The following is a 22,644-nucleotide window of genomic DNA, read 5'->3' as shown; positions in this document are numbered from 1 at the left end:
GATAAGCTAGCGATAATGGGAATGCAGTCTGTGGGTATCTGGCTACATATAGGATGGTTTCTGTAACAATTACAGCCCACCTCATTTTCTGAGAAAGAGGAAGTCAAAGAAAGCACAGTTCTTGCTTCCCCTTGGTCTTTGTTCTTAAACCTCTACAATGCTTCAACGCAGCCCTCTGGGAGAGCCAGATTTGTAATGAAATGCTGTTTACATGTTGATTCAAGTCTTATCTCCTCTCCTCAGTAGGTTTATTCATTTATCTGGCTACTGTACATGTCTGGCTATAATCTCACAGTCCTAAGGTGCATTTTTCTCAGTGGTTGAGGGTAAATTGGGATTAAAAAGTCACCTGAGATAAAGGAAAATACTGAATACAAAAGAATAATTAGGCTCTGTAGTCAGCCTTTATAATTTTACACTTTTGAGGTTATTTGGGTATGTGACTGTATGATTTCAAGATTTATGGTAACATGGGCATTATTATTAAACCATGTATTGAGTCATGAAAACTTTTGCAGTCACTTTTATGATTTCAGTTATGTTAATATGGAGTTAATAATTACTATTGACAGGTTTTTTGTTATTTCAAATGTAATTTTACAAAGACAGATTTAAAGAATACACAAAGGTCTCTTATTGCCACATTTGCAAGGTGTCAAAAAGTCACTCAAAACTACAGTGTTACAATTAATGTTGTATTGGTGAATTGCTATTGTGTGGTTTAGCTGCCAGAAGAAATATGTGCATAAGGATTACAGCTTCTTTGAATGCTAACTTTTTTAAATCATAAAAGCTGGCTTTGCAAGTCAGAGGACTCACACCTCTTCTTTTCCTGTTCTTTTCACAGAGGACCTACTACCATTAGGCTTCCCTAACATAGACATGGGTCCTCAACTCAAAGTGGTGGAGCGCACTCGAACAGCCACCATGCTCTGTGCTGCCAGTGGCAACCCTGACCCAGAAATCACCTGGTACAAAGACTTCCTGCCCATTGATCCCAGTGCAAGTAATGGGCGAATCAAACAGCTACGCTCAGGTAAGGAAAACCAAAGCATGTTGCTGTCTTTCCTGTTCACTAACTTGAGCACTTGTTTGATTCCATAGGACATTTTTGGTAGTAGACAACATGGATGTTTCCGTGCTTTTCAGCTAAAGTGGTTTCACTGTCTCGTCTTTTCACTTCCAGGTGGGAGCTTTTTAGGAACTGAGTATGGTTTCAGTTCACCAAGGGTTCCGAGAATTTATGTAATTCTTATATTTAAGAAATGAAAATCCCCTAAAGTGCAGATACAACACAATACAACAACACAATGTGTTGACCCAATTAAACGTGGGTGTTTATTGTTTAAAGCACTTGAACATCATATCATGAGGGTAAATTCCCTAGATTACAACATGAGAAGCATACAATAAAGGTCAAGTGTTGTAGTAGTAGTGCTCTGACCATGTTACAACCATAGATCGTCGCCCAGAAAAATGTGTCGAAAATAACAAATTACGTTTTATAGTGTAACATTACTGAATGAGGTCAAATGATTCACAACATCCCAGAAGTGTGTCATAGTAGACAAAGAGAGCCAGGTCCATGTTCTACTGACACAGCTCAGTGATGGATATGTTGTCTTGTTCCCATTGATTAAACCCCACTGAGAGGCCCAGTAAAGCAAAGTCTAATTATATTGCTAATTAAGTGCAGGCCCTGGAGTGGCCCCGGGCAATAAGGGGTAGATATTTTAGGTCGATGATTTGTCGCCATTCGAAAAATCCAATGACTCCTATTTGATTTGTTGCTGAAAACGTAAATCAGTGTAGACACCACTAAATAAAGAGTCTGTTGCCATTGAGTCCGTGCCCCAGTTGTGGCCCTCATGAGTTGTACACGCAAAAGAATCAATTTGTCATCTCACAGCTCCCTAAGGTGGATATAGTTTTAGATATGTTTCATATTTAACTTGTTGGTGTCCAGTTTGGGGGTAAATGTTTAGATTTCAAAGCAAAATCTTCTATCAAAATATGTGTGGCTATTTGCTCTCTCTGGGATGATGTGTAACTTACTGAAAATTCTGTTTCTTGGTTCATAGTGGCCTGAGGACCTCCTCCGGGGATAATAGGTTGTCCTTAGGTGCTTTGGAGAAGGCTGTCAGCCAGTGCTTTAGACTATAGAATGAGGAGAAAGAGTCTCAGCAAGGGACTCTTTGTAAGAGAGCTCTAATGTAAATGTTTACACCTTAATGCTCATCTTGGTGCACTACCTGCCTTCTAGGAAACAATTAAGGCCTTTAACCACAAAGGTGCACTGTGGTGTTTTCTTGTAGAAGAATCACAGTTGATTACATTCAGTCCTTCTCACCAAAACTTACGCGTTTCCTTGAGGTCTAAGAAGTGTGTTAGTGCATTTGCTTTCTCATTAAAAACAAACACTTATTTCTGATAACGATGTTTGCAAAAACTTTTTTACACTACTAATAATACTAATTCCAAGTATTAGTCTGTTACCATGCCAAAGAATAGTGGAAGATATTTTACATTCGGGGTTTTTGAGCTGTCACTAGAGAAGAAGAAACTGAAACAGCTTTGACAAGGTTATTGTTTCAATATTCTAAATCGCTAGTGATGCATTGAAACCTCACTATGTTGGAAAGTTCAAAACATTGATGAAAGCTATTGATTATATTCAATATTTGTTGAGAATTATCTCTCAGGTACATTTGGCAGCTGATAAGCCTGTCTACACCACCAGATATTTCTGAAGTTGTATATAATCACATAAAACGCCAGCTCTGCTCGAAAAATTGGGTTACCTGTTAGTTTTGACAACATGGCTCCATGAGTGTTGAGCATCTATGGATGATGGGCAAATAAATTCAGCTTCCTGCCTGTTGTCTAACCTCTGTATCATCTGTCTTTATCTGTTTCATGATCTCGTCAATTGTCTTTGTGTCCTGTCTAACTGAAACAGTCAGCTGTTTAATTGTCTCTCTCTTTATGTGTTTTGTCTATATTTGTGTCTGAAACTCAGATGTGTCTCACATCGCAGAGTCTTCAACACGTTTCATTTGGCTGTGACCCATAACACAAGTTAAAACTAAAAAAAAAAACATAAAATAAATCAACCAATAAAATACAACTAAAAATATGACTAAATCTTCTATATTTTAAAATTGATACCAAAATGGGTTGATTTTATTTTTCAACAAAAATCCTTCTTAGTAGAATTATAATTTGTAAATACATGTTAAATGACTTGAAATTCACTGCTCCATCCATGGTATCGCATGGTAAAACTGCTAAAATGAGGTGGAACAGATGACCCAACTAAACTGTAGTCCCCTTTAATTCTTGCAGGGCAGTCACTTTCAACCTCAACCTAAAATGAACTATGTTGTTCTTCCTCTTTTTCTATTTACTTTCCTCTTGCATTGTCATTTACAGAAACCTTTGGTAAGTGTCTTGCTAAGCCCAGAAAACCCACCCACTCTCCTTGAAGCAGATGGCATATTGAAACTACTTTCCAAAATGCATGCATCCCTTGCTCTCCTCTCACCCTTGTCCTCTTTTGCCACTTGTTCCCTACGTTCTGTTTCTATTTATGCTAAACTTTTACTTTTGTTTCACCCACACTCCTTATGCCGACTCTGTTCTCTGTCACCCCCCCACATTGGAACTTATAGCAGAAAGGCAAATCAAGGACAAGCAGCAGCACGGTTTGGAGAGTTGGTCAGGCATCGCAGTCCACCTTTAAGCAGCACAGGTTTTATTTATATGGGGAAGATTTGCTGAGCAAGTCTTTTGAGGCAACATCCTGCTTTGCATTAATGCTAATATGCACAGTAAGACTTAAACTGCCCAGTTCAACTACCTTTTCTTTAATATTTTAGCAACTTTACTGGGCTATTTAAGGTTCTAAGTACATTTTGCAAGGTTACCTTGGAAGTAGTTGTTGCCTTACGTGCTTTCCCCTGACCATATTATCCAGATTTTACACTGCTGATGCTTCCTGTCACATCTAGCTCGTTCTCTCTGCTGAGTTGCAAGACAGCAGGCTTTGAGGAAATAATTGGACTCTGCTTGAATCCAAGACAATTACTCCTCTGCTGTTATAGCCTACAGTATTTTTGGTCTTCTTGGTGAGCTATACAGAGAACACTTTCCTCCAGAAATACACTGTTGTTTTATACTCAGGTGTAAACGGTCAAACTTCAGTTTTCACAATAACAGCTTTGCTGTCCAAAAATACCCTTGGAAAGTGCAGAAAGTACTGAGAGGGGCTGAAAGAATCTTGAGTTCTTTCCAAGTGAAGGTCACTGCAGGACCGCTGTATGGCTGAACCCTCCAATCCCACACTTGGGCTGGGTCAACCCTCTGGTCTTGGCCAAATATTTTCTCAGGAGAGTATTTTCTTCCCTTGCCAAATTGGCCCACATCCCCACTGGCTTACAGATCTCTAGCTAAGGCTCTACTGCCCATGCTAGAGGGCGAGGTCTCAAGTGATAGTTACATTTGGCCATATTTTGTACTCCTCCTGACTTTTTGAACTACTTGCAAAAATATACCCAGCGACTATAAGATGGGTATATTTTACTCACAGGTCAAACTGTGTGTGTATGTAGGGGGCAGAAAAGGAAATTACTTTCCGTTGTTTCAATACCAAGGCTCTCGTAAGGTAATGTTAGCTCTGGGGGCTTGCCTTTTTTTCTGTAGCCCTTTTGCTGGAAAGCTCATTCAGCAGCCAGGCAGGATTTATGCTGATGAGAAAAAGGCCTGTGTGCTCAAGCCTCCTAGGCTGCCATCTTCTCATGTCCTCAGAGCTTCGAGTAGCCATCTTAGGTCTCCAGGTTTTATTATTTAGTAATTTTTCTTTCTTTTTTTTAAGATTAAAAAAACACCTTCCAAAAATCCCAAAACAAAGCAAAGCTAAAAGTTCTTGTGACAGCCTTTGAATAGATTTTTTTCATATTCTTCTGTTTGCACTTTTGCCTCTGGCACACTCTCAAGCCTTAGGGGGTAACTCTGATGGGTGCTCTCCCAAAGATGGTGGTAAGATAAAAACTTTTGGGAAGAGATGGGGAGCAGTAAGGGGAATGTTGGAAGTGGATTGGAAAGGACGAATTCAAAAACATACTCAGCCTCCAGCTACTGCAAATAAATCCTCAATGTTTCTCATGTGACTTTCAGTCCATCTGATGTTTAAATGCACATATTGAGCTGACTTATTCCCACCTTAAACAAAACACAAGTTTTTAATAATAAGTTTGAATATGTATACTGGGAGAAAGAGCATCCCGCTCTTGTTTGTTAGATAGCTGCCTAGCTGGATGACTCGTTCTTTATGTGCCAGACCATGCTGTGCTGGCAGGGCAGTGATATTTGCGTCTGGGTCCCCTGAGGAGCTCCTCTAGAGGTGTGGAGGGAGCCTGACATTTCTCCCCAAGTCCCTGTGGCTGCAGACCCCAGGCCCTCGCTGGCCTTGTCAGCCAGAACAGATTAACCAGAGGCCATAGGCAGTGAGAGGACTGGGAGGAGTGCATATTCATAAAGATTAAGGTCCTTTTTGATATAAAGGTTTAAAATTATGACCTGACATTTGATGGCTCCCTTACTCACACAGATGTATGCACATTCCAGTGTGAATCATGCTGAGTTCAATTGCACTTAATCTGAAACGTGCAAGAAAACGCTCACATTTGTTGGCATCAAAGTTGCTCTGCAGGGAGTGGCCAGGAGCTCTGCAGATGTGGTAACAACAGCCAGGTTTTCCCTGAGACCTGCTGCGACACCACCAGGATCCCAGACGGGTGTCTGTGGTGATGAGAAGGTCAGCCAGACGCCCTCTGGAGGGTGGTCAGACTTTGACACTCGGCCAATCACACAACCCCATCCTCCTCACACGCAGATGGGCAACATCTCTGGCCAGATTGCCTCTGGCCAGACTACATCCTTCAATAATATTTTTAATATATTCAGAGGGGTGTTTAACAAAACAGCTGGGGTGTTCTGTGGAGCAAAATAATGCCACATTTGATAATGCGGGGAGGTCAGCGGACTGCTGAGGTATATTTAGGTCATTGTCACCGTAAGCTGGATCCACTTCTGGCTGGCCAAAGCTTAGAAGGGGAGCTTATTGCCATTAGGTTGTGTGCCCGTAGTACAGGTGGATTTGCTATTGTAATTGAATACAGGCTGGCCACTCCAGACCCAGTCTGCCTGGCTAAGTTTTATTTTTATCTCTTCATGCTGCTTTATTATTCGAATATTAGAAGTTCCAATGACTGAGGTCACTCCTTCTCATTTTTTCATATATATATATATTTTTGGTGGAACCAATTCCTTTGAACCGAACAACCTCTATCTGTTTTCCGTCCTTAATACTTTACTCTTTTTTTCTGTCCCTCTTTTGTCGCCCTGTCCTTTATAAGGTCCACATCTGATGGCCTTCTCCTTTATAAACCTGCTTTATTAACCTTAACCTTATCCTAACCTCAGCCTAACTTTGACCTTAACCTCACCTAACTTTTAACTAGTAACCCCTTAACCCTCAACTAAAATTTCATCACAGCTAAAGCAAAATAAACCAACAGCTTCTGCAGCCTCTAATCAAACTCTAACTCTATAACAATGTAACCTTCCCAGAGCCCTATTTCCTTTGCCTTGTGATTATCTATGATTATGTGGTCTCTAAAATCATTGCAGAAACAATTAAAATGTCACTGTTGTTTTGCCTGGTTTTTCAATGGCTAAACTACCTCTGTGGTAAAGCTATGCACTTAGTGCACTGTTTATGGATAAAGAAAGAAGGTTATCCTTTATCATTTACAGAATACGAAAACCTTGTAAGGGAGAAATAGTTAAGAGTCTGTGAAATGTTTCTTTAAAGACATCTTCCACTTTCATCATAATATGAGCAACATTACATTGAATTATTAAATAAAGTAATTTTAAATCACAGTTTGGTTCATTGCAGCAAATGCACACTTTGCAGAGCATGAACATACAGTCAAAAAATATAAATGCTTTTGTAAATATCTTAATAATATGTCATTAATGGTATACAATTATTGACATATTTTAAGATAAGCATAGTGCACCACCGTTTAGTGCAACTCTAAAGGAAGGAAATTATTCCACCTAGGTACATTGCAAACCAGGCAGAACTTCAAACTCAGTGATTGCCTCCTACCTGCTGGTATCACAAAAGACGCCTTTGTATGCAGAGCCGCAACAACAGGCCGATAAAAAGGTATTGAAAATTTCATCCCACTGCCCAGCCACCTACACCACTTAATGTACTGTATAGCTTATAGAAATTACTGGCACCACTTTTCATCTTAAACGCCAGGTTCTCTTGATTTTATTTTATTTTTTAAGTGTTAGAGGTGTTGTCGAGGATATCGACAGGCAAATTGGTACAGAATCAGCACACAGGCATTGAAATGGACAACTGTGGTGAAGAGGCAGCTGAGCCAGAGGGCAACGCTTTCAATTTACCAGTTGATCCATGTTCCAACCCTCAACTACGGCAATGGCTTTTGCACAGTGACCGAAAGAATGAGATGGTAGACACAAGGGGCTAAAATGAGTTTCCTCGGAAGGGTGGCTGGGCTCACCTTTAGAAATAGTGTAAAGAGCTCAGACATATGGAAGTTGCTGGGAGTAGAGCTGCTGCTCCTTTGCATTGAAAGGCAGCCAGTTGAGGTGGTTCGGGCATGTGATCAGGGTGCCTCCTGGGCATCTTCCTTTAGAGGGATTGACTGGTAGGAGACCCCAGGGTAGACCCAGAACACGCTGGATAGATTATATATCTCTTCTGGCTCGGGAGCGCCTTGGGGTCCCCCAGGAGGAGCCGGAAAACACTGCTGTGGAGAAGGACATCTGGACTGCCTTATTTAGCCTGCTGCCACCTCGACCCAGCCTTGGATAAGCAGCAGAAAATGGATGGATTGAAGGAAGGTACTGCTGTTCTGTTGGTTCAGCTAGTTGGTAGGACTGCTGGTATGTGTTGTTGTGTGCAGCTTGCATGATTGCATGCACACACACAAGGGCTGGGCCTGCAGTGTTAGGCTCAATGGGCAGTGCGTACCCTTGACCCTCAGCTCTGTGCCTGCAGGCCATATATGCTAAGTAGGGCACCTCCCCTGGGTTGGCACTGCCCTGCTGGCACTCTCAAGGGATGGCCAAGGGCATGTGTTGCCATGAGTCATCCTTAGATTTAGAGAGGGACACTAAGAGAACGGCAGGAGGGAAGAAACTGTGGGAAAGGCTAAGACACAGTAACTCCGAAATAGGGGGAACGAGGGAGGAATGGCAGAACATATAAAATAAGAAAAGAAAAGGGAGTCAGGAAAAACAGTTAGAAAACAATAAACAGAGGGAAAAAAAGCCAAGAGCGGAAGGACAGTTTAATGCTTGGCAGAGAGGGGGTTGAAGTTAAGCTGGCTCCACTACCCACGCCCAAAGCTCTGCCTATAAGGGATGCATTTTACATCACAGCAACAACACGGGCTATGTTTAAAAGCCCACCAGCAACTGACTGGACAAGCTCAATATTTTATTGTCTCTAATGGGACATTTGGCTTGCAGTCAGGCATGTAACACAATACAGACTCACAATAAACAAAGAATAGGGAAACATACAACTCTCGGTTAAATGAAACAATGGAAAGAGCCGGGAGATTGAATGACCGGGCAGGAGGGATGAAGCTTGAGGTGAAGAGTCTATCTGTCACAGTTAAGCAGGTTTACGACTTGTAGGATAAATAAGAACTTCAATCTGTTTGATTTAACTTGTGGTTGTCTGAAGGTAAAGCCTGAAATTCTAGTTTAGTGGAGACTCTATTCCTCCTTCAGCAAGTTCGCAGAGATAGATACCCGGAATAGTATCGTGGCGCCCCAACTTGTTTTACTGACCTCTTATTCAAGGTCAGTTGGCTGGGAAAAGTCTTCTGCCACTGGAGCGATCCATGTCAACTTGAGGTCAAACCTCTCCTGCTCTGTGTTATCACCCCAAGTTGCAGCCATGATACAGTGCATGCCAAGACCTTGAGCTTCTTCAGCTCTGCTGGTGAAGCATTGAATTTCCTCTCCTAATATGTCTAAGGCAAGGAGAGGAAAAGTTTGCTTGTTTGGGTTAGATTTTGTGATACCAGCAATGAGAGGTGTTGTCTTGTCCTTCTTTCTATAAAAGAACAAATCCCCATCTCTGGAAGCCTTGTAAGAGATTACCTAATGCTTTGATAATCTAGTTCCAGTTATTCACCTTCCAACCCAAATAACTCCTCTAACTACTACTAACAATAACTTTTAACTAAACTGATGTTGTGTCTTCGTTTTTGTGTCTCCTCCAGAGGGTACCCCGATACGAGGTAAGATGTTTAACACAATGAAAAAAGGGAGTTAAAAGACTTTAACGTACATTAAACCAGACATAACCGCTCCTAACTCCACCCAACTGGCTTAATCGTGGGAGTATCATGTGGGCTTTTCCTCTTAAAAAATGACAAACTTTTCTTTTTTCCACTAACATTAATATTCCATCTGTGTTTGGGTTCTGTGTTCTCTGTACACACTGTTTGTGAGCGTGATCATACGTGTTTCACACTCCCATGCCCTATGTCATTGTGGATGTGTAGTTCTACCACCGCTGTGGGCGTTCTGTGTTTGTGCCCTCTTACTATCTTCCTCCACATCGTCAGTGTCAGGAAACTACTGAGCAATTCAAATTGTGTCGCTGGCTGGTTATGATACAGGATTGAGAAGGTTGACAGCAGAGGGGAGGGATGGTGAGGGTTATTACAAGGCAGTTTGTTTGCTTTGTGCCTCTGACATTTAAATTGTTTGGACATGGGGCTGGAGGGTGGGGGATCGGTGATGAAGAGTTGCGGGGTGGATGATGGTGGCCTTATTTGTTGATAAGGCCAGGGTATTGAATACTGTGAAGTGTTGAACACGATCTGAGCAACCTTCTTCTCTGCTTTGATATCCTCCTCATCCTTCCATCCAGTGCTGGAGTAATAGCCACATTCTGTATGTTGATGCAATCCCCATCACTTTTACAAGCCATAGCTGGAGATACTTGTATGTAACGGAAAAAGACGGCATAAATTACGTTTGATTTCATTCCCGTCCTCCCTGTAACCGCGCGGCACAGCAATTTATAAAGGCAAAACTACGGAGGCTGTTGCGTTCAATGGCCACCTTTTCACACAAGGCAACATGTACGTCCTTTTACCACACCAAAACCAGCTCTTATAATGTGTGAGGATAAACAGCAGGATATCAAGGTGGGAAGGGAATAACACAGAGGTAAAGCAGCATGACTCCGATGAATTATACGATAGCCTTGTCAAATAACTTTTTTTTTTTTTTTTTTCATTTCCCCGGACAATTTAACTTTCACTTGTAATTATCCAGCAGGCTTTGTCGCTGAAGCATTTTTCTCCCAGTTGATTCAGTGTGATTGTTGATTCATGTGTTTGTTGTAAAATGGTTTTGTTCCACAGGCTGAGCAGGTAAGTGAATATCTCAGTTTGCCATGTATGTCCCTGTATTCATCGAGGCGAGATGAATGCTCTTAGTTTCACGATTAGTCTGGTACAGCAAAAGGGTGATTCATTTGACGATAGAGCCCCGACAGTAAGATTAAGGTCCTCCATCCTCAGCCATTTCACACGAGCCATACGTGACACGAATAAACGGAAGCATGTTATCAAACATATTCATGTCCACCTGAGGTTTCAGACTAAATTCACACCCTTCACTCCCTTAAAGCCCACACTCATAACCAACATAGCCCAACCCCGTTCTCCCTGCTCCGCTTTGTTTGAGTAAGAAGGTCTCATAAATCACATTGTGGTGAACAAAAGCAAGCATGACTTATGAACTCTGCATTTGCATAATAAGATAAGCGGCCTGAAAAAAGCGGTTTCTCCCCACCACATCACAGCGTGCCTACACTGACTTGCTGTCAAAAATGTATGCTGCTAATGTAGAGAGAAAATGAATAGCATAGGATCTGGAGAGAAATGCAAATGTAATTGAGATCAAGAAGGACGCAAATGGTTTGTTTGCATAAGTGCGTGTCCACACTAATGCAGACTCTCATCTACTTTAAGTGACTCTCGAAAATGGAGCTTTTCAAAAACACGTCTTTCAGTTAGACGCCACTTGTCCCACTGCTGAGTCATTTTATGTCACTTAATGTGAAGGCATTTTCATTCATACAGCCTGATAGCATCAAGAGGCTTTACAATCTGTGCAGTATATGACACCCTCTATCCTTAGATCCTTGATTGGGATAAAGAAAAACTTCCCCAAGATGACACAAAAGGCGAAGCACACCATTCTCACAGATATGGGAAAGGAAACAAACACACAGAGGAGAGGATGAATCTCATGGATTGAGGCACCGTCAGTCAGGAGATAGAGGTCCCAGGATGGCCGACAGTCCAGAACAGAGAAGCCTGACTGAAAAGACAGGACAAGGAAGAGAAAATAGGGAGAGAGACAGATCAGCACAGGGCTTGGATGCTCACACAGAAAGTGAGAGCGATGCAGTGGCTTTCAGAAAGTATTCTCGTAGGCAGGACAAACAGGGACTATAAGTACTAGGCTTAATAGATTCATTGAGACCGAGCCGCCGGAAGGATAATCGTAATAGGTACAAGTCCTGAAGTAATAAAAAAACAAGCAACTAACTGAAAGTTGAGGCGAAAAGATGAGTTTGGATTTAAAGGCCTCAACAGAGTTAGACTGCCTGAAGTCAGCAGGGAGGTTATTCCAGAGGACGGGGGGCATGATAGGAAAATGGCCTGAAGCCTGCTGACTTCTTTTTAACTCTGGGGACAAAGCAGTGAGCATTGGGAGGAATGTAAGGTTTAAGAATATCAGACAGGTATGAATTTTGTAAGTTGGAATTTTGTAAGTTATCAGAAGTACCCTAAAGTCTGATGTGATAAAACCACTGAAGGGAAGCTGAAACTGGATGTTGAAGTTAAAAATCTAGCTGCAGAATTCTGAACCATTTGAAGTGTTTTAGTATGTAGTGCTGTCAAACATACTGATCTCTTGATTCATTTTGATTCTAAATGTTTGAAACAGTTTCATTTTCCGCAGTATCAATACACGGGTACCAGTGGTGCTTTCTTGACCTGTCTTATTGTTAATATTTACTACAATCATTGTGCCGTTCCCTGCTGCTGAGAAAAGAAAAGTCGTAGTTGTCATGTGATAGCCTTGTTATATTTATCCTATTGTATGCCCTTATTGTCAGTTTCTCCCAGTGGTATTGAAAATGTATTGAAGATAATGTATCATAGTTAGAGATTTCAGTAATGTGACAACATTACTAGCATATAGCATACAGAGATCTGTAAAGGCGAGACAGTTAACACCAACTATTGTAGTGGTTGCATTAGCTGCAACTGCACCAACTTCAAGCTGGTAACGAGAGGCTGACAGGGCAGCAGCAGAGGCTACCCGCTGAGATAGTTTTGCATATGAAAAGTAGTCTAAAAGTCTAATATAATGTGGACTTAGCTCAGAGAAAGTGAAGCAACGTCACGGCTGATATCCAAAATGTTCATTTTGCTCCCATACAAAGCCACCCAGGTGCTGGCCTAGAGGTAAGTGATAGGTATAAAGGTAGCTGGACTCCCTACCTGCTTCATTACTGATTTCATGGGAGCGTTACAAGCCACCAGATGGGCACTGACAACAATGGCGTCACACGTTGGACCCCATGCTGGTGCGATCACAGTATAATGACCTTGGGGTGGTGGCAGAGCGTGCCCAAGTGACAGGATACAGACAGAAGGAAAGGGAGACGGAGAGATAAGGGCATTTCCATACTTGGCTGCCGTGTGTCCACACTGGCTGTCTTCTCTCATGTGTGATTATTAAAACCGCAAGTTCACAACTTAAATCCGAAACTTTCCGCATGTTGTCGCCCGCCGTAGACGCTCTAATAGCCTCCCTCTGAAGTCGCAAGAGGTATATGAGCTGATGTTGAACAATACAATAACAACTGCGGAGTTGTTTAATGGAACCCTTGCTGAACCAGCTGTAGCAAAACTTGGAAACACACCAGACAGTGAAGTGGGATACTACTGGGCTTATAATGTTTATACATGATGCGATAATGATGATGTGAAAATACAACCATGGTGTGAAACTTGTTAATTCCACTTCGCTTGCTGTTTTCAATTTAATCTGCATTGTCAACAAGGACATGATTGGCTTGACAACAGTTCTCAATAGCAGAGTGCATCTCTGCGTATCTAATTTTGTTGTTATTGTTGTTGTTTTTAAGTTTTATGACAGAAAATCTAAATATTTTTAGTAATTAATTATAGAAACATAGTTGTAACACTTCCTGCTTAATCATGAAGTGCACTCAAGGTATTGAATCCCTTGCTCTTCTGTGCACTTCAGTGAGTTTAATTCATGTAGTTGAAAGGTTATTATTTTGAGTGTATCCACTTATACAGTAAGGTGCTAATTTGGGGTTTTAATTGCACTGTTGAAGAGCTTTAGTGAGCAGTGTTGGGATGAGAGGATGGCGAGGAAACGACAGGAGAGGAGATGAGAAATGAGAGACTAATGAGAGACATGAACTGAAAATGAGAGATAAAATGATGAAAAGAACAGTGTGCCACCGGCAGGCCTGAGTGGGCTGCGGAAGGAGCAAGAGGGAGGGAAAGAAAGAGTGAGACTTGGCCAGCCATTTTGTTGATCGCCTAAACAAATCAATCAAGGCCCGCTGGAGCACACTAATTGAATTACACAAATGGGTCTTGGGGGGGTAGACATGGCAAAGCTGCTACAAAGCAGCGACGGGGGTGGGTAGACCACGGCTTCAGGCACTTTCTGAAATTAATCATCCATGCTTGCCCCTCCTTGCTTTTCTTTTATCCCCTCATCTGTCCTTCTGTTTTTCTGCGCTTGTCTGTCTCTTCAACTCTTCCCCCCCACCCCGCTCTGGTTGTTTTGTTCTTTCTTTTCCTCTCTCTGTTGCATACTGCACCTCTCATAAATGTGACTCCCTTTCCACCCCATGCTGTCCGTCTTTTTTTCCTCTTTTGTCTGATTTTCCCCACCCTTACACTTTTTGCCTTCTCCTCTTGTCATTCCCGTGTCCAACCCAGACTAAACTAGATCTATATGGATTTGTCAATGTTAATATTTTGTTAAAAAAATGACACTTTGTGATATGTTTACTCCTAGCCTGCAGCTGCACAAAGGAAACCTGAATGAAACTCTTCTCGTTTAAATGCAGTCCACCAATCTCTTACCAATTGAAGAGATCAGTGGATAGCCCTGCCTTCAAGACAAATCTAAATCCTCATAAAATTTTGGCAAGAAAATGGTGAAATTTTAATGTACTAAAGGCTGCTGGCAAAAAGTATCCCCTCTCAACAGCTTCGGTACACAAGTGTCTCTCTTCCAGAATCTGAATTCACCTTCAAAAACATGTATTTATGAACTCTGCCCAGGCAGTGCTCTTTGTTATCACACCTTGGCACCTCAACGCTCCTCATCAGATCAGCCTGCGGCATGCAGCGCTGTTAACCAGGGCAGCTGTCACAGCGGGGACAAATGTCCCAGACCCACTGCCCATTACAGCCCTCTTTATCGAATGGATGAAGGCAGCGAACATGCTGCAAGACAGCCAGGAGTGGGTAACAGTGGAGACTGGAGGTTGCGCGTGTTGGCGAGCAGGGAGGGTCACTTTGACTGAGATGGAGACTAATTGGTCCACATGGAAGTGAAGTCATTATTATCAGGGACTTTATTTGCCTCAACTGTAGCCACTGTTTTTTCTTCTTTTGGATCCTAATGGTGCAGCATACATCATGGAATAGGATAGACGGGGGAAAAAATGTCACCAATCTTTTCTCCTCTGACCCAGAAAAACATGAATTATTACTTAGCAGGGGCGGCCCTAGCTGGGGGTCACGGATGGTCGGTGTGGCCTGTAAGTGGAGGTCTCAGGTTCAATACCCACAACAGCTCACATAATGTCCTTCGACATTCATGTGTCCTTTTTAAATGTCCCTCAGCAAGATTAAGTAGCAAGTAATACTCACACAGTAATTGCAGGTCACTCTCACAGTTGAAGTATAAAACTTAGAATGTAATGTAATAAAATATTCAGTTGGTTGCACTTAAGTTCTGCTGTACCTGTCATATTTGTACCCACAGTAGAGTAAAATAAAGAGTTTTCTGTCCTAAACAATCAGTCGACACAGTCAAACTGTGCTGATATCATATAAAGTAAAACAGGCCACGTCATGGCTAGAGTAGTCAACTGTCATGAACTGTTTTCCATGTTCCCCTAATGAAATCAGGCAAAACAAACTTCTTTGATAGGTGTGTTAGTGATAAGACGTAATAACTGAAGACAGGAAAGACATGCCATTAGGCCCCATATAGGACTCATTTCATAAGCACAGTAAGGCCATTTTGTGAGCGCCACCGTAAATTGCTGTTTGTCGCTAGGCAAGTCTTTATCAGCAAACGCCCATTGTGTGAACAGACTGGGTGCGTGTGTTGTTGTTTTTTTTATTGCGCTTGTGAAAGATAATTTTCTGCATTTATTTCATTCCCTGTGTTTCCTCTTTTCCTGATAAAAGAAAAAAAAAAAAACGCCAATGGCCACTTGCGCTTTGGTGAGGCACAGGCTGGCAGGGTAGACCGAGCGCAATTATGCAAAACACAGAGAGTGCAGTCATATTAAAAAAAAGACAAAAGGAAATGGTGGAAAAGAGACACGCTGGTGACGAGGGTTTTCAAAGGGTGGAGTTTGTGTGCACGGGCGTGCTGCTGCTTGAGATAGGACATCAAAGAGGGGTTTGTTTGGATTTGTATGTTAAAAGCCCTTAGAGGTCTGTTGTTTGTAAATGCTAATATTATCAGGCTTTAAACTGACTAATCGGTCGCCAAGAAAGAAAGATGTTTTATTCTATTATATGGGCACAGAGATCATAAATGACATTAACGGGACAGATTCGTTTAAATTAACGTCTTTGTGGTTTACAAAAGACAAAGCTGGGACGAGAGGGAAACACATGAGGAGGGTGGAAATGCCAAAGTGGACAGAAGAAATATGCAACTCACACAGTGTGGGCTAACACATGCAACACCAGCGGGACATTGCATCTCCGCTACGTGTGAATCTGACGGAGAGAGGAGCATAAAGCATCTGAAAATAGAATAAAGTTGTGATTTCTCTTTTGCTCTCCTCCTCTCTCATACCTTTTCTGTCTCTCTCCTTCTGGGCTTCCTTCATCAAACATTTGTTCACCCAGATCTAATTTTATCCAGTGTGTGCAATGAAGGATTTGGTTGTTTTCAGTGTGTATACAGTTTAAGATAAATTGTAACTCACCCAGATTTTCACGAGGTTAAGAATAACGTCTGTGCTCGTTAGGAGAGTAAAACTTAGGGGTCTCAGTTTTTAGAGAGATTAATAATAGACAAGTTTAAGGCAGAAAATAAGAAATATCTCCATTCCTCCTTCTCTCTCAGTGTTCCTCTACATCTCTTGCTTCCTTTGTCACTCTCTTTGCTATCTCCCCTTCTTGCTTCTCCTTCCTACCTCTTTCTTCCTCGCCTTTTTTCCCCGACCTCACTTTTCTCCCTCTCTCTCTGTTCCCGCCAGCGGAAGGAGTCTTTATGTGTTCTTCACAGCTCCACTAAATAATAGCTAGAATATGTAATGAAGCCAGTAGGAGCTTGGAAACAATAGATAATACCACCTAGCGAGGAGCCTTCGCGAAAGATGGAGAGGAACAGATGAAACTCCCTCCATCCGCTCAAACACCCTCGTCCCTTTTTCTCTCCTCCTCTCTCGCTCTCTCCGTTTTCGCCAGGAGGTACAATTTACAGCAGCCAATGTTGGTTTTAATTGGCTCTCAATTAATTTTGTTTGGCTCATTATCTGTCACCCTCCGCATGTTGGTGGTTGTGTTTTGTTGACCTTCAGATGACATTTGTTGAATATTATTTTCACACAACGACATTTGTATTTGTTGGAAGCATTTGGAGCTGCAGACCTTCAGCTGTTGGCACACATAGAATGAAAAATATATGAAATATAGAACATTTCTTGTGGTTTAACTGTTTGGTAACTTACAACAAAAAAAGGGGGCTGTGGCCCACAACCACAAGCCCTTCAGCATTATTATTTATGAAGCATTGAGGGAAAAAAAAATGCACCAACTTCAACTTCAGCCTTCCAAAGATTTTATAATTCAGCACAGGGACCTAGGCTGACGAGCCGCTGGCAGAGCTTTTTGGAACCGTCCACCTGGAGTTGAACTTCACACAGTCCTTACTTTGTGGTCTCCCTGGTGTTGAGGCGGTAGGCTTCTGAGCACATTCCAAGCCACCTGCCACCGGGCTGGCATTTGCTGTTCCAAGAGCACATCAAACACATCCAAATCAGATCCCTGCATAAACGCAGAGCGAAGACTCCACCACCTGCACTCTGCAGGTAGACATTTTCATTTGGTTCATGAGCTGTGTGCCAGGAACAGCTCCCTCTGGGGGATGAGGATGATCTGAGCTGTAGAGGGAAATGAAGAAGGGAAAAAATAGGGGAGTATAGATTGTTGTAGCTTCGGGTCGGCTTCTTTTTTCTAAGAGTAGAAATCCATGTACTGACTCCAAGGTGTAAAATACTCTTAGAGTATTAAGCCGTGGCCAAGGTGGAAGCGTGACTAATCTTTATAATTAAGCAGGATCGATGGTCTCATTTGTGGCACAGCTGAAAAACGTTATTAGACCAATGTTCCAGAATAGTAGCTTTGTACAACATTGTGTTCACTCCGCCTGCTGATGTGATGGAGTAGGTTATGGTATATTACAGAGCATCCTGGGCAGCGGCTGGCGTATTGATGCTTCCTGGCTAAACGCTAACGAGCGATGGTGCTGTGTTTGTCAGGGAGGCCTGGGCTGCAATCTGTCTGCTGAGCCAGCCAGAAGCCCTAATGATATCATCAGGAAGTGCCGTCAACAGCGCTCTAACGAGGAATGATCTGACGCCCGTTGTTTCACCTCCCTCCTCCGTCCCCCACGCCCCTTCTTCAGTGTTGTTGTCGAGCATTTAGGTTGAGTTTGTTTGCACATACAGGCGATAAAATCTAAAAACTGAAAATGTATATAGTAGGTTTGAAACACTTAAGCCCTAAAGGGTTTATATAAAACCGTATACCTTAGAATATGACAATATGGAGGAATATAAAGGTTGACAACAATCCAGTCACAACAGTAGCCAGTAAATCAGTTCATGTGGATATACCTTTAATTTCTCTCTCCCTTAATGTTTAGAAGAGATAATGTAGGACTTAGATCACACGGTTAAACAGTGGTTTAACCACAGAGGAGCTGAGCTGCTGCATTATGCACGATACCAGTGTTCATTTGGACATGAACTGTATGTCTGGATATTTTCCCATGACCCCTCTCCCCCCCTCCCAACACACACAGACTCTCCCTAGGTGAGTGCTATGCAAAGGGCGATGTGTTCATCTCACTCAGTTTGCAGGACCATCTCAACACACTTCTCCATTACCTTTCATCACACTTACATCATGGCTTTTTTTTAAACAAGCTCTCATGTCTCACATACACCAACATAGCCACGAATTCAAAGTGACTGATTCCCGTTTTAATTTATTTAATTCCTATTCATGTGTGGATGGCTGAGGCTGGAGAGGAATCCAGTTTCTGCACTAGAGAAACAGCTGCCGACTAAATGCTCCCTGAGAAATTCAAGATACTTTGCATTAAGAAGATTGTCTGACTCCTTGATGTGCTGTCACCGACAAATCGACTAATCAGTCCTCCCTGCTTTCTTTCTCTCTGTCTCTTTTTCTCTCTCTCTGCCCCCTCCCCTTTTGTCTTTGCTGCGTGTTTTTTATCTTCCAGGTGCCTTGCAGATCGAGAACAGCGAGGAGACCGACCAGGGGAAGTACGAGTGCGTGGCGTCTAATGTGGAAGGCGTGCGCTACTCGTCCCCTGCTAACCTATATGTGCGAGGTAGGGAGCAACCCGGCCCCAGAGCCAGGCCACAAAAAAAAAATAATAATAAAAAAATAAAAAACATCCATCCCATTCTGACTAAAATGTCTGAACAGGGCAGCTCAGCTTTAAGTGGCATTACTGTTGAGCTTAACAAATGATAATTGCTTCCATTCTAGCCCAGCTGTATTTGCACAAAATGTATTTTGCAAAATAGTATTACCCGAGTAGTATAAATCTTTTAGCATTGATAGTATTGCCTGCCCACAAATGTAATTTCATATGCACTGAAACTTCCAAATGTAAAACTATAATTGACCAACTAATGTTCTTCTCTGTTATGATGTTATGCTCCATTTTGTCTTTGAATGCCCTCCCCTACTCGCTCGGAAGGAAATGTGTAGCACAACAAGCCGTATGTCTTTACTTTATCAGTTGTAAGACGCCTTCTACCTGTAATTGTGTGCCCGATAAAATGTCCCCCCCCCTCCCTCCAAAGTAATGGAACCCAAAAAGAGTCGGAAAAGGACTTCTTTTTGATTAGCTTTTTTCAGGTACAGGAGCACAACGGTAAGTCTTGATTTTGATTGAGTGGCGAGGTATTAATGCCCACCAATCAAAATCTCCACCCCTTCTCCTTCTCCAGATTTGGGGGTAAAAAGGATTTCCTTGTGGTGAATTAATAGCAAAGGGCCCTTAACACAGTCAGCTGCTCTGTATTACATAAGAAAAGCTTTGTGGCATAGATTATAAAGAGTGCATTTCCTCGACTTTTTCTTCATGGTGTTCTGGAGCATAAATCCATAGTATTCCCCTGTTTCTGCTTTGGGGTATTATCTTTAAAGCCTTTTACAGTCAGCAGTAATTTTGGCGGGCATGTTCCAGCAAAGTGAAGATATGAAAAACAATCAGTCACAGAGAACGTTGAGTTTCAGAGGAAACAGGCAATGAAGACAAAAGCCTACCCTCTACCACTAATGCTAAATGACAATGAATCCCTGTTGAGGGAGCTCTGATAAATTGAAGCAGATGCATTTTCGACATGTATTATTTATATTGTGCATATTAAATAAAGATGCCTCGGTATCTACTCAGTTTGTTCCCTCTGCTGTGTACCAAATAACTTTGTTCCCAATAAATAATTCACTACCCTGACATTAGAAAATGGGTCAGGGAGCTGCTTTTTCATTATTATTGCTATTATCATACCCTGTGAAGTAGTGGCAAAGGGAAGAAAAATTCAGCTGTGAGGAGTAGAAGATAAAAAATGGTTCATCAAGATTAGTGTCTTTTCTTGTCAGCATTCATCCTGGAGGCTCATGCTGTCTCCACTCTGATGCAGTGACACTTAATGTCAAGTAGCTATTCATTTTTTTATTTTTTTTTTCCACGTACAGCAGGGTAGAAGCTAAAAGGTCTGTGGCAAATTACAGTCGAGAGCTCTACAGGAGTCATTAAATAACAATAAATAATGGGAACACTTTGTTGACACAGCACTGGGATATTTAGTAGTTCCTTTGGTCAGAAACACACAGCTATACCCTGATATCATTTCCAACAATTCATGCAATCTCCATGAACACTGGCTCCATCAGCATGCTCTTTAAAAGCCTACACAAGGGTCATAATTAGCCAGGTACTTTCACACTACAGTATGTAACACACTTGTTATGCCTTGATGGTGTCAACCTTTGTCTGTTTTCAGTTAACTTTTGTCAATCAATTCTGATACTTGATGTTGACTATGTTTTGTTCACAAAGCGAAATGCACTCGAGATTAGCAGCTGTGGTACGGATCAATTTTCAGGAGAGAGAAAAAAAGACAACAAAACAAAACAACAATCCTAAATTTGATCTGGGGCATACTGTACCAGGGAAAATTGAGCCTACTTCCCAAACAGAAACCGTAATAACAGTGCTTCTGATTGGCTTCTAACAACATTTACTGTAACTGTCTTGAACTGCAGCTGCTAATTTCAGCCCAAACTGTGTCTTTTTTTCTTTTCTATCTCTCATTAGTTCTTTCTTTATTTTCTCTTTATTTGGTTTCCTTCTCTAACAAAAGCAAATACAGCCACCACAGGAGCCTCTCCTTGTGGCTATACGGAGCTTGTGAAATTTTGAATTATGAGTATGGTACGCTTGATTTGACACCAGTGGCGCCTCACAATTTTTTTCTTACCAGACGACAGTGCGGCCACTGGGGTGTATCTGATTGTTTTGGTTCAAAGTTTATTTAAAGGGGGGGGGAGGGCAGGCAAGTGTACTTTCAAGACGGGTGTCACTGATAGCAGGGACAAGGGAAAAGGAGGAAAAAAGGATTAAAGAAAAGGGAAATGTAGCTGCAGCTAAACACCTTGAGGTGGCTTTTTTTACTCTCTCTGTGTTTCCCCTATTTTTCTCTTCTCCTCATGTCATTGTGTTCTGCATCAACCCCTTTACATCCCTCAGAGCTTCGAGAAGGTTGGTGTGTTTTTTCTTTTTTACTTTTTTTAACCCACATTTGAAAAAAAAAATTCAACATGTTGAAAAATTTTAGCTGTATTTGCCTATTACAGAGCTCGACTCATTACTAATTTGAAGAAATACTAATCAGTTAATCCAAACTGCTAAATGATTATGAAATAAATGTTTCTTTATTTCCAAGGAAGAAATGATGAAAGCAAACCCGATTAGCTCGGGTCTTGTTAATTTACTTTTATGTTTGCATTGTGGGGCCTTTTCTCGTTTTGCATCCTTTGGTATTGCTTCTGCACCTAAAGGCTTTCTTGCACGTGTTGTCATGGAAACCCAGCACGTGGAAATAACAGAACCTGTTGCATGATGGGAGAATGTAACTGCGCTTGCATGCCTGTACAGAATTCCTTTGGCCGTGTTGGTTTTTTTTTTTTTCCTTTCTGCATTCCCTGTGTTTTGTTCAATTGTTTCCTTCTCTTCCTTTGGTTTCTCAACATGTGTCTTCCCTGATACAACCAGATTTTTTGGCTTTCCTTTATTTAGTTTAATTTTTTGTGTTGGTGATTATGGTGTTGTGTTTGTGTGTTTTCCTTTGGTTTCAATTCTGTTCCTGATCTTAGTTTTCGGTTTAAAATGTTTGTCTTTTTGTGGTTAAATTTGTTTGTGAGATTTGTGTTTCTTTTTTATTTTCAAAATGATGCTGCTCTGCTTCTTGAGTCTCGGAGTGCAAATGCAAATGCCGAATGAAATAATAAGTGTGTATACAGCCAGTGTTCCTGTCATCTTGTTTATAGCGATCCATTACTGGAAAAATTAGACCTGATTGGGCCTGATTGGGTTCCATGGTGATTTCAGGCAGCCATTAAGGGATGCCATTTACAGTGTCGTGTGGATCAATAACAATATAATGACTTCGACATCACATTTGCTGTTGCTTAGCGGGTGCTCAAAGATACTTTTATTTTCACATGGCGGCAGCTAGATGTGATTGGTTTTGTTGAGTGACTGCTGTTTGTGTTCCCTCGCAGTCATGACACTCAATCAAATTATAATTTATTATTCAAAAGACCTCCTTCCCTTGTGCACACACACGCACACACACTTAGGGAATAGAATTGATTTTCAGGTTGATGTGACTAAAGTAATGATGATTGTCAAACTGGACTGTAA

General features: G+C 41.7%; 1 protein-coding gene across 3 annotated transcripts in view; it reads left to right on the top strand.

Moving 5' to 3' along the window:
* Positions 1–22,644, top strand: part of ptprsa (protein tyrosine phosphatase receptor type Sa) — a 260,511-nt gene that overhangs the window by 161,018 nt on the left and 76,849 nt on the right. For all 3 annotated transcript variants that reach the window (XM_050053955.1, XM_050053956.1, XM_050053954.1), the window contains 2 exons: positions 848–1,036; positions 18,925–19,035. In XM_050053955.1, the coding sequence (XP_049909912.1) occupies positions 848–1,036; positions 18,925–19,035 (300 nt within the window). The remainder of the gene's footprint in view (positions 1–847; positions 1,037–18,924; positions 19,036–22,644) is intronic.

Source organism: Epinephelus moara, chromosome 10 (genome assembly GCF_006386435.1).
Source record: "Epinephelus moara isolate mb chromosome 10, YSFRI_EMoa_1.0, whole genome shotgun sequence".
In the NCBI taxonomy this organism is placed as follows: Eukaryota; Metazoa; Chordata; class Actinopteri; order Perciformes; family Serranidae; genus Epinephelus; species Epinephelus moara.
The sequence above is the reverse complement of the archived record's forward strand: the minus strand, read 5'-3'. Positions and strand labels throughout refer to the sequence as shown.